The 13,399-nt window shown below is 43.3% G+C and overlaps 1 protein-coding gene across 1 annotated transcript in view; it reads right to left on the bottom strand.

The window, feature by feature from the left end:
* Positions 1-13,399, bottom strand: part of DNM3 (dynamin 3) — a 353,245-nt gene that overhangs the window by 219,803 nt on the left and 120,043 nt on the right. Inside the window, exon 10 of the mRNA XM_065408897.1 lies at positions 10,658-10,796. Coding sequence (XP_065264969.1) covers positions 10,658-10,796 — 139 coding nt within the window. The remainder of the gene's footprint in view (positions 1-10,657; positions 10,797-13,399) is intronic.

Below are 13,399 nucleotides of genomic sequence, written 5' to 3'. Positions count from 1 at the left end.
GTCAAGACAGTTCGATAGGACAGAGCATGTCTGCCCAGGTGCCCATGATTGACAGCCACTGCAGTACGAGGACAATGGATACCAATCATAATATACCATCTTCTACCAAAAGGCAAGGGGCTGCTGCTGTGTAGCAATGCAGCCCCACGTCTGCCAGCCCCACGTCTGCCAGCACCCAGATCGCCCTCGGCCTCTTCTGGGTGCTTAGCAGAAAATACTGGGCGGTTGGCAGAAAATAGCATACTACGACTGATAGCCATCATCGTCAAGACAGTTCAATAGGACTGAGCATGTCTGCCCAGGTGCCTCTGATCGAACCGCAATATGACGACGATGGATACCAGTCGTAATATACCATCTACTGCCAAAAGGCAAAAGGCTGGTGCAATGCAGCCCTACGGCTGCCAGCCCCACGGCTACCAGTCATGCTGCACCGTCTACCGCCAAAAGGCAGTTAGCTGCTGCTGCTGTGTAGCAATGCAGTACCACGTCTGCCGGCACCCAGATGACATATGGTGACGGTGAGCTGAGCGGGCTCCATGCTTGCCGTGGTATGTTGTCTGCACAGGTAACCCAGGTAAAAAGGCGCGAATCTATTGTCTGCCGTTGCTCTGACGGAGGGGGAGGGGCCTGACGACATGTACCCAGAACCCCCTGCGACACTGTTTTGCATCATTCAGGCATTGGGATCTCAACCCATAATTCCAATGGGCGGCGGAGACTGCGGGAACTGTGGGATAGCTACCCATAGTGTAATGCTCCGGAAGTCGACGCTAGCCTCGGTACTGTGGACGCGGTCCGCTGACTAGAGCACTTAGAGCATTTTATGTGGGGACACACACAATCGGCTGTATACAACCGATTTCTATAAAACCGGCTTCTATAAATTCGACCTAATTTCGTAGTGTAGACATACCCTGAGTATCTGATCGGTCTGAAAATCCAAATAAATGCATGACTTGCGCTCCAGTGAGCATCTTTAAGCCTCTGAAATAGAGGAATTTCTCTGACTTGTTACAGAAACTGCTTTAAAACTGGCAGGTCATATACTAAGTCAATCATGTATTGATATACTAGTAAGGCCTCAATGAGTCTTCATACAAATTTATATCAATTAGTCTTCTCCCAGAGATTGCCAATCTCCAAACAGTATGAATTCAGAGGCTTTTGTGGGTTTAAATGCTATTGAAAAAGCAGCTCAGGGCCATTTTCACATCTAATTTGTTCAAGCCCAGCCTCCCTTGGCAAGCTGTGAGGTTTACAGAAGCACACTGGGCATTCAGATAGACTGATTTAGGTGAAGTTCATATGGCCTTAGTCAGCAATTTGGGTAGCAGACACATGATCCCCTTTGACATCAGGGCTTGGTTCTCAATGACTCTTGTGCCTAATGTTATAACCACAAGTAATACAATTTTCAGAGATAGGTAGATAGTTGGGAACATTCTCTCAAAGACTGAAATAACAATTCCATCAATTCTCAGTATTAGATTTCAGTGCCAATAAGGTAATGACTCATAAGTAGGTGGGAAGACATGAACCAGTCTCTTCAAGGATCTTTTAACAATAGTAGGTATTAAAAAAATGCAAGTATTAAAAGATCAGTGGAGTGGAGGATGGTATGCAGATATGGCTACAAAACAGAATGACTGTACTCCAGGCTAATCCAGAGTGTATAAGTGGTAACAAATATTTATCATTTATGTAGGCATTGAAGCTTTTATAGTGAGAGCACAGCTGAGATGGTGCAGTCATGTGACCCATATGTCTGAGAATACAATATCGAAGGCTGTCTTCTATGGAGAATTAGAGATTGGAACTCGTTTTGGGGCAAACCAGGGAAGCATTACAATGACCCTCTGAAAGCCAACCTCCAATCTTGCAATGAGCACCTCAAATACCTTAGAGCTTTAACCCACAATAGGACCCAATGGCAGCAGCTCTGCCACCTTGGACTGGAAGACTTCAAGAGCTTATGGACTGCTGCAACCAAGGAGAGACGTACACGATGTAAAGCTAAAAGCAATGCACATTCATCTTCAAGTGTTTTCACCTGTGGCACTTGCGGACAGGGCTGTAAGTCAAAAAATGATCATTGATCTCATCTCAATAATAAATGACTGTTACTCATCCATCAAACTCGATAGGAGACTCCATCATCATCAGTTTGATTACATGTGTCTATCTGTTCCAAATGGGCCAAAATGAAGGGAACAAAAGAACAGTAATCTTGCTGAAAGTTCACAGTGAAAATCTTTGCTTTTTTCTGGTTAGGTCATTATCAAAGATATCTATGATTTTCCAGAATGATGTGTTAAAGAATGATTGTTCTTGCAAACAATCAGCCAAAGCAATTAGCCAAATCTCTAGGCCAGCAAAGATTTCAGATGGTGGTGAAGAACCTGACCCTGACTCTTTGACAAGAGATATGAAAAAGCTGATAAAAGACACTTGTATTTCTGCAGTCAGGTTCTTGTGTGCTCTTATGCCAATTTCGTTAAAGGAAACATAAGAATGAGCATACATTTCCTTCACTGTCTGATCCACGAATGGGTGAATGATTACATTAATGGATTTCAGAAGGGGTCACCAGTTGCTGTTTGAGTGCTATGGACACCAGAAGTTGCATTTGCACATTGACTTGGCTAACCCTAATCTAAAACAGAGGCTGGCCCTTTGGGTGAGGATACTTGCAATGCCATCTTTCACTTGTAAGCAGAGTCAGGATGAGCTATACCCAGACATCTGGTAGTGAATTGTGGTGAGTTGTGGAAAAGAACTTCAGGGGCTGATCTTGTTTGCATAGGCACACCCACCCCACCTAGCATGAGCTCACAGCTGCCCAAATGGTCACTTTGGCTGCTGTGGGATCCCCAGTTTCTCTGTTATTGGGGCAGGAAGAATAAAGTGTTGTTACCGTGATTACGTGAATCAAGGACAATTAAACTGTTTTATGACAGAGGGACTCGCCATCAACTAAGTAGCATTCGCTAGACAAGGGACATGGGTTCCAAAACCCAGTGAATGGTGAGAGGCTGGGGACAGGTATTTGTACCTGATGGTATGGGCCCCCTTTAAGGACCTGAAATACCAATTGCACCTCCTCCTCTCTCTACTGTGGAGTATCAGAGATAATTTTAATTCCATTAGGAGTCTAGTTACAGGCTGCTGAGCGGAATTCACTTTGGGCCAATGGTGCACCAGCACTGAGGCTCCCCTACTACAAGTTGAAATCACTGAGTGCTGGGGGGGGGGGCCTGAAGATATGTTGCTGAGCAGCTGGTGGAGCAGAGTCGTTTGCGGGATGACTGGAGCAGCTCGTGGGACAGCTGGCAGAGCAGTTTGCGGGATGACTGGAGAGGCTCGTGGGACACCTGGTGGAGCGGAGCGGAGTGGAGCAGTTCGCGGAACGGCTGGAGCGGCTCACGGGATGGCTGGTGGAGCAGAGCGGCTGGTGAAGTGGCTCACGGTGAAGGCTGCAGCAGAACCCCATGGAGAGGCGGGGCAGTCAGCCTCGGGCCACGTAAGGCACCCCTTAACACCGCTGCGTGCCCCTCCCCCCCGAGGCTGGGAGGTAAAACTCTGCAGATAAACTTTTGAACTCTGGGGCTGCACTGACCAGGGACAGAGACTTTTGGGTTGTTGGACTTTTGGGTGATTTTTGGGTTGCTGGACTTAAGATCCTGAGGGGGGGAGGGGAGTCTTTTGCTCATGGTTTGTGTTATGAATCTTGTTTGTTGTGTTTCCCCAACATAATGCCACATTGTTTCCCTCCTTTATTAAAAGGACTTTGCTACACTCAGACTCTGTGGTTGCGAGAGGGGAAGTACTGCCTCTTAGAGGCGCCCGGGGGGTGGTATGTAATTGTCCCAAGTCACTGAGTGGGGGCTTGAGCCGGTTTTGCATTGTGTTATTTAAACGGAACCCCTAGATACTGAACCCGGCCTTTGTTGCTGCCAACTCAGACGGGCAGAAGGGTTACACACTTAAGAATGGAGTGGGCATGAGCCCACATCTCATGTAATCCATTCTTTGATCAGCAGGGAAGGAAAATTTGCAGAGTTGTTGTAGCCATGTTGGTCCCAAGATATTAGGAGACAAGGTGTAGCGGGGCAGTTGCCCCACTCCTGAAAAAGGCTAGGCTGATTGGGGAAGCAGCCACAGCTGGGGCCACGCCCCAATCAGGCCACAGCTGGCCCTATAAAAGGGCTGTGAGCCAGGAGCTAGGTCAGACTCTCTCTAGCTGTAGAGAGAGAAGGACCGGGCTGCCTGGGAGAGAAGGGTACCTGAGTAGAGTAGTGCTGGGGAAAGGCAAGAGGAGCTCCAGCCTGGTAACTCCCCAGCCTGCAGGCCTTGTGCAAGGCCTACAGAGGTACTGGGGCTGCAGAGGTGTAGCCTGGGGTTAGGCAGAGGCAGCTGGTCCAAACCCCCCTTGCCAGTGATGAGTGGTTTACAGAATGCAGTTTGCCCCAGTGAGTGGGGGCTAGATGATGACTGGCAGTAGCCACTGAGGCAAGGTGAGGATAGAGGGTTGGGGGTTCCCCTGGGAGGGGAGACCCAGAGCATGGTGGGGTACTGCTGGGGCAGCACCCCAAGGTAAAGGGCACCGGGGGGGACACGGAGCCATCAGCAGGCGAGACACTGGCCAGTAGGGGCACTCCGAAGCTTGTGAAGAGCTAATTCCCAGGACGACCAGCAGGAGGCGCCGCACCGATGAGTCGTCACTTCGCTACACAAGGCAGGTGAGGTAATAGCTTTTATTGGACCAATTTCTTATTGGTGAAAGAGACAAGCTTTCAACCTGAAGAGCTCAGTGTAACTTGAAAGCTCGTCTCTTTCACCAACAAGTTGGCCCAATAAAAGACATTACTTCACCAACATTGTCTCCCCAACAGAAAGTCCTAGCCAACCTAGATGACTGGGCAACCCTATTGTAGATCACATTCATGGAAAAGAAATGTTAGGTGATGTACTTTGGAAAGAACACTTCACAGCCCACACACTTGGCTGGATCTAAACCATAACTGCTTAGGAAGAAGATCCAGGCATCATTGAGGATAGACAGCTACTGTGATGTGGTTTGGAGGAGGCCTCCAGTTCCAACAATTCAGCAACTGTGTCAGCTCTTGCATTTAATGGCTAAGGAAAAACCACCATTCTAAAACACCAAAGAAACAATTCTTCAGGTGACAAGGGTAAGATACTCTACTGTGATAAGGCAGTTCCATATTATCACAAGCCGAATCTATGACCTAAATGATATGAGTACATTGAACTAAGGGATTTTTGTTTGTTTTCAGAAGTACAGTAAAAGAATGACTTTGGGAACAAAAGCAAATTCCATCCCCATTCTTCACTGACGATGGGGATGAAGAAGATCACAACCAAATACATTACTTAATCTTAACTGAGATTTACTGCTTCAGACTCAAAGAGTAGAAATTAACATTTGAGAAGACACGATCAAGAGTCCATAACAATCTTCACAATATTTCTTAGACTCTACAAGCTATTTTCCAAATGAAGAGACGGACAGAAGGACTGATCAGAAATGACACTGGACATTAATCATTTTGTCCTCTTCCTGTGCTTATAAGGGAAAGAGTTACGGTTAGCACCCTACAGTGCAAAATCTGCTTCTTAGCAGGTTGGTTGGTTCAGTTTGATTCCCTTGGAGCATTTAAACACCACTATCTACAACTCTACTCTGTGCCAGGGTTCTGCAGTCATTTTAAAGCTATTCTGATTATTAAAAAGGCAATTTGTTCTGTTTGCTCTTCCCTGCCCACACACATTAGCTAAAAATAAATGCAACTCATTATATCACCTACTGCATTTTCCTCCCCTAATTATCCCACAGTGTCAACCAGTCTAGAATACTTGATACTAAAGCTAGTGCAATTTTCTCATAGCTTACAATATTACATCTGCCAACACCAAGATATGAATTGCCTGATCATACTAAGTACGCTTTAGGCGGTGGTGAGCTGGAGCCGGTTTGTGGGAACCGGTTGTTAAATTTAGAAGCCCTTTTAGAACTGGTTGTCCCGCATGGGACAACCGGTTCTAAAAGGGCTTTTAAATTTAACAACCAGTAAAGCTCCGGCAGCTCCCCGCCCCGCCCCGCCCCCGCCCCCAGCTCACCTCCGCTCCGCCTCTTCCCCTGAATGCTCCACCCAGCTTCTCCTCCCCCCCCCGCTAATCAGCTGTTCACGCGGGAAGCCTGGGAGGGCTGAGAAGCAAACGGCGGATTCACGCTCAGGCCCAGGGAGATGGAGCAGAGGTGAGCTGGGGCGGGGGGCGCAAGGAGGGCCACGCGCCGCGGCAGGTAGCCCCCTGCTCCCCCCCCAGCTACGCTACCCTGCCCCTAGGAGCCAGAGGGACCTGCCCTATGCTTCCCGGGAGCCACCCCACGTAAACACTGCCAGGACTCCCCACCTTGTCCCCTGGCAGGTCCCTCTGGCTCTTAGGGGCAGGGCGGGCACCCACTACGGTGGCCCACAAGACTCTCCTGCCCGGCCCCATAGCTCCCGGCTGTTCCCCCTCCCCCGCAGCTTCAGCCCGGCCCAGCTCCAGCCGCACGGCCGTAACGCCACCAGCCACCTCCAGGCAGCGCGGTAAGGGAGCAGGGAGGGGTGTTGGATAGAGGGCAGGGGAGTTCGGGGGGTTGGGGGGTGGATAGGGGTCGGGGTGGTCAGAGGGCAGGGAACAGGGGGAATGAATGGGGGCAAGGGTCCTGGGGCCATCAGGAATGAGAGGAGGGGTTGGATTCTCTTAAAACATGACTTTTCTTGCTTTAAGTTTTGAAAATTCAGTCACTAGTTCTTTTAGATCCAGTTTTCGAGCTATTTCATGCTCTATTGACATTGTGGCAAGGCCAACAAGTCTCTCTTGTACCATTGTTGAGTGCAGATATGTTTTTATCAATTTTAACTTTGAGAAGGTATGTTCCCCAGTAGCTACGGAAACTGGCAAAGTTAAAAGAACGTGTAGAGCTATAAAAATGTTTGGAAAACTGTCTGAGTTTATTTTCACAATAAAACTTCAGTACTTCTTCAGGAGTGGAATGTTTCTTAAGTCATCTTGAAAAAGCCTGAAGCTCACTACACAAATCTGTAGCATCAATGTCTTTTGAATTTTCATGAGTCAATGCCGACTCTCCGCTCTACATGAATTTCCGGCTATGAAACCTTGATGTATATTCAAGTTAGGCTGTCACTAGCATTGCAGCTCTTGCCGCTGGCGGATGTGTTTCATTGTGGCTGAGTTATTGCTTATCAAAATTGCAGAGTGGGTCATTTTGACCCTATGTCGCAAGTTGAAAAAAAAATTCACTAAAATATTATTTATTTTGCAGTAAATAAAAGATTTGACATAATAAATTCTCAGAAATGCAGAGAAATGAATTATAATTCATAATCCCTCTGTACACGCACGGGAATTGAAATAATGACATCTTGGTTATTTTATTTGTATTTTTTTCATCTTTTCTTTTTTTTTTTTTTTTATTTAAATTTTTTCCTTGAATTTGGCGTCCCATTTAACTTGGCATCCTAGGTGACTGCCTAGTTCGCCTATATGGATGGGCAGCCCCTGAGAGAAAATGGTAATTAGTCTCCTAAGGTGCCTGAGTTGCTTCTGAAAATTTTGCCCATCTACTTCTGTGCATCAGTCTGCAGCATAGAGTATGTTGGGAAATACTTATGTCGCACTTACTCTTTTCAGGTAATAAAGATGAAGCCCTGTCAGAGACTTACATATCAAAAGAGAGGTGCTGGAAGAAAGTGAAATTAAATAAGTCCCCAGGATCATATGGTATACCTAGAGTTCTGAAGGTACATAAGAATGAAGTAGCTAAGCTACTGAGGAAATGTAATCTATTAAAAATAAGCTGCTATATTAGAGGGCCATAAGGAAACCAACATTGTGTCTCTCTCTTAAAAAGACAAGATTGTGAAAGCTACAGATCAGCATGCCTTACCAGGCACATTGTTTGAAATCAGAGAGATAATAGCATAAAACATGAACAGACACAGAATAGGATAGGGACAAAATAGCATGTTTCTGAAAAAGAACTATTGATCTTTGAGAGTGACAATAAGAAAGTGGATAAAGGAGAGACAGTTATTTATTTACATGTTTGAAAAAGCCTTTTATAACATCCCTTAGACTGTTAAGGGACCTAACATACTGACCTAAAGAACTGTCATCATCATTATAAACTGGTTAAGAGACAAAACAAATAGAGGAAATAAACTGTCAGCTTTCATCAAAGAAAGATGCTAATCGTGGGGTGCCCAGAGAATCTGGACTAGGACTGGCAGTGTTTAAAATAGGTATCAGTGATCTGTACAAGAAAGTAATCAGTGAAATGACAATATTTGCAAATGACATGATTTATGTTGGTCAGGACAAAAGAAGACCAAGAACTACAGAAAGTCCTAGCCAAGTAGATCATTGGGCCAAACTATTGTAGATCACATTCATGGAAAAGAAATGTAAGGTGATGTACATTGGAAGGAACACTTTACAGCCCCCACATATGGTTGGATCTAAACCATAACTGCTTAGGAAGAAGATCCAGGTATCACTGAGGATAGCACAATGAAGACACCCAATTAATGTGCAATGGAGGTCTAAAAAAACAAAACAAGAAGTTAGGTTGTATTAAGAAAGGAACAGAGGGTATTGAAAATGTAATACTGGCATTAAATAAATTGATAACCTGCCCTTACCTTGAATATTGTGTTCTGTTCTTACCATCTCAGAAAGGGATCTAGCAGAAATAGACAGGTTCTAGAGAAGGGCATTGAAAATGATTAGAAACATAGAAAGACTTCCTTCTGAGGGGAAGTTTAAAAGACTAGGGCTCTTTACAAGCCAATAATTTTTTTATTTTTTTTTAAAGGAGCGTATAGTTTAATGAGGGGACTAATAAGAGAGGGCATAGCAAAGGTATAGAACAAGTGAATGATATGGAAAATAAACTAAGAGTTCCCATTTACCCTCTTCTCATTGTATAAAAGAGGACATGAAAAAGGCCACACGTTTAAAACTGATTAAAAGGAAACATTTAAACACATAATTGTTCTGGCACAGGAGATTGAGGTCAAGAGTTTAGGATTAAAGAGGATTAGACGTTTATGAGACTGGGTAACAAATTATAAGGAATATAAACACAAGAGTATTTCAGAGGCAAAAATCAACCACCAACTCTGTGGGGACTAGGAAGAAACTATGAAGTATCTGGTTCTGACAAGCTACTAGATGAGATGGACCGTTGGTCTGATCCAGTACAAAAATTCCGATGTTCCCAAGATTAAGACACGAGGACAGATGACTAGCCCACCACTGCGACTCGCACATGCTTTCCATCATTGTTATTAAAAGCATTTTGGCCTTATCTGGGGCCTAAGCCATTTTCAGCCACAGTTAATGGTGGTCACTGTGGATCCATTTCTGACCATAGGTAGTTTTCAAGTTATTAAGGCACTTAGGAGGCTAAGCCACTTTTGAAAATCAGACTTTGACACTTGAAAATGTTATCCCCTATAACCAAGGCATATACAACTGACTTCTGATTTCTATATTGAATTCAGTTCCACACTAAAACCTGAACTTTTTAGTCACAATAGGAAAATAAAAGGTTTTCTTTTTAAAAAGTATAAATAAACCCAGGTACACACTGTATGCAGACCAATCAGCCAGAATACTCATTCATACTATACTCATTTTACTATACTTGTCGGGACCTTAAATTAACGTTTCATTATTGAGTACACACACACTATTTACTTTAGGGAAGCCAACTGCACAACAGTTCTTTCCAATGCAATTTGTTTCCTACGTTCGTTCTGCAACTCTTCAGACTAGTTCATCCTTCCACCCACATGCGTAACTCCCAGTGGGGTAAGTGTGGGCAAATCAAGGGGAGATTGGATTTTCTCATGTTTCTACCTTGTAGCCTCTTGAAAGTTGGTGATGATGAGTTATGGATTTGCATATATGAGAAACAGCACAGGAGGGTATTTCACCACTTGGACACTTAAGTACGGTTCTACTCTGAAAAGTTTCTGTGCAAAAATGCTTTTTACTCAGCAGAACTGCTCTCTGAATATATTTGGAATCTGATCTACTTTCTTTAGTGACAAAAGAAAGACTACTACTTTTTCCTATTGCCAGTGCTGCAAAGACAACTTCCGATGCTGGATTTTTCTGGTTTATGCCTCAACAGAAATGTTAATTATGTTTAATTTGCAGGGCCATCTATATGATCCCATTTTCTCTATATTATGCCTTCAGTAATAGCCATGCAACACCAACTGCAGCAATATGGTTATACAGGTGAAAATGGGGCCAGCACTTGACTTTTTTTTTCTGAAAAAACAAACCACGCTGGCGATGATGCAAGATCTAGAAACAAGCCATTTTGAGCATCAGAAATCAAGATCAGTATTACAGTACTTTTTATTTGTAAACTGAGTAAACTGGATAAGAAAGCAACTAAGACACAAATGTAGAAGCATACCATCTCATATCATTGCATCGTTTTTCTGAGTAGAGCCACATGGCAAAGCATCTTGCCCATTATATTATCTACCATAACACTAGATTGACAAGTGCACTTCAACTATTAATGAACCCATTCAGAAGTTACCTTTTTAGTGCATTTCTTGACAGTGTTGATTAACTCTTGCATCACCAGATCCACGCTTTTTAAGCACGGCCCTTTCAGCTTCACTATCTGTTTTTTAACTATAGCCTCAAAGGCCATGTCTGGAGTAAACAAACCTGTTCTGTGGACATATAATAAAACATGTAAGATACTGAAGGAAGACTTTAGGGAAAAGAATACAACTTTTTATATTGAATGTAAAACAGAGTCACAAACTTCATTATGATATAAACAAAATGATTCTGCAAGTTGCAAGATGAATGACTAGCTTAAAGAAGTCTAAATACAGCATATGTTTATTAGTAACAACATGATGCACTCATTTGACAAGTGCTGTTCAGTTATGATAACAGCTCATAGCATATGCTCTGTAGTTTAGTTTGTAAAAGTAATGAAGTATTAGTAATATTAGACCTTAATACAGCACTGTCTCTGTTATTAAACCATTACTGAGAAATGGAATGAGACCACTGGGTTTTTACATGTGAATTATGGGGTGTGTAGATTAAGAAAATGGTGAATTAGAGATTCAAATTAATAGTTTAGCATGGAGGGAGAGTGCACAGTCACTATTTCTTAGGGGTCCACCATTCATGCAGCTACAGTATGGGCAATTGTTGGCCAGCATTTCCATCAGACAGCATTTTCATTTTCAGGGAGTGACAGGCCAACTATAAAAATAGTCAGATGAAAATGACACGCAAGGCCTAGCACAGCACTCACTTGGTCTGTCTTTAAACAGAAGATTTAATATGAAAATTAATGTGATTATTTTTTAAATTGTGGCGTCTTAATGAAAAAAATAAAAAGTCCACTTAACCTGCAACTGTGGTTCATCAAGCTGACGGCAAGTATACTGTAAAGCTACTCTTGTGGTATGCACATGTACCTTCAGCAGACAGAGTCAAAACCATCTAAAAGCAGTGACAACTGGCGCTACTGCTCACTCGCACAGGACTGACCATTTGGATAGAGTTACAGAAAAATCCATAATCCAAGAATCCTTTCATCCCCAAACACATCAAAAGTCCTTCTCCCACCTATTCAAAACCCTTTACAAAGACTCTGAAGAAGCAGGGCAGTTGAGTGGTGCATGTGGACCTATATAGACTGACATCTCACAGACTAGTTAGACAGACAAATAGCACTTATTTCTCCTTTAAAAACTGCCTGTAGAGAGCCCCACTTAAGAGATATTAACTAGAAGTCACACAGCCTTTAAGGATATAGGTCTAAAGAAAAGTGAAGATCATAGCACTGCTATCCCAAATTGACCATCCCATCTAGTTGACAAGCCAAGAATAATGCTTTATAAATGTAAGCACTGAGTTCAAGGTAGCAGCCTGAAGTGTCCACAAAGGAGATATTTTCTTAGATACGTTGGGCAAAGGGCTTTGGATCAAGGGGAGCGTGACTTTAGATCCCAAAGTATTGGGACACATAGTAGCTCACAGCAGATCTGCCTACAGGTTCTAATTCACTGAAACAATCTCTGGGCCCCTGGATTTAACTCCATATGCTACAAATAATATGGAAGACTAACAAAAGGGTTTGGTCCTACCTAAGCCATAGCCAAGAGCTCTTCAACATCTAGACTAGTGTTTTCCCAAACTTTCTAAAGCTGAGCCTCGCTTTAGGAAAATGAAAAATCATGTTCACCTGACTACCCTGCCATGTGTTGTTGAAGCTTAATGTATACAACTTCCATGCTTCTCTCAAGCACAGTTGTCCTTTACACCATGCCAAAGAGGAACACCCAACACTTTGAGAAACACTGACCTAGCCTATATAACATTACCTCCCCTGTAAGTTATAAGGTTCAGAGAAAAGTCCTGGTAAATCAAGATCAGGTAAAGGATGGTATCACATTATCTTTATTTTAAGGGAATTCAGCCATCAGGACTTAGATCTCACCCATTCTAGCAATGTTGTAAGTACAGGTGATGTAAAGAATATTTTCCAAAGGGCTCCCACCATGATATCAAATCACATGAGCATCAAATTTAATTTCAAGGAGAGTATTTGTTCTCAAGTGGGTGGAAAAAACATGCAATTGTCCTTTCAGAAATTGTTTCACTGTATAATGTGCAAATATGGATAATCCTTGGCTGGACAATTATATTTGTCCTCATTCTCTTATAAAGTGTCTCTCTGGAATCCTATGCGCTAATACTAATCTGAAAACAGACAAATCATCCCTATATAAGATAACCAGCCCATCCCAAACCAAGTATTTCACCTCCTCCAAACACAAGTTACAGATATTTCCACAAAATGAACCCACACTGAACTCCTCAGTAAATCGGTCATTTAGAGACAGCAAACAATACAAGGCACTGAAGAAGTGGAAGATGCACAGTCTTGGTCAGCAGCACAAATTGAAAATCTTTTCCATTTTAAGGCATAGGTTTTCCTCAAAGATTTATGACTTTCCAGAAATATTCGCTTAATAGCTTAAGAGGACTCCAGATCAGAATTTCACAATACACCACATTGCAAGCCATGATATTTAGGAATCTCAGACCTGGATAATGCATTTGACTTTGATACTGTGAAAACAGATGTGGAAGAACTGAAAGGCAGACTAGATGCTTCAGCAGCAGGGGTAACAGATCCAAATATAAATACTGACATGCCCACAAAGGACAGAACTCTTGCAATCGGTACCATTGCTGAAGCATAAAGGGATAAAGGTGTAAGCAGAGTCAGGATGAGCTCTACCCT

This window comes from Emys orbicularis, chromosome 8 (genome assembly GCF_028017835.1).
Source record: "Emys orbicularis isolate rEmyOrb1 chromosome 8, rEmyOrb1.hap1, whole genome shotgun sequence".
Classification (NCBI taxonomy): domain Eukaryota; kingdom Metazoa; phylum Chordata; order Testudines; family Emydidae; genus Emys; species Emys orbicularis.
This window is presented reverse-complemented; position numbering and strand designations above follow the sequence as displayed.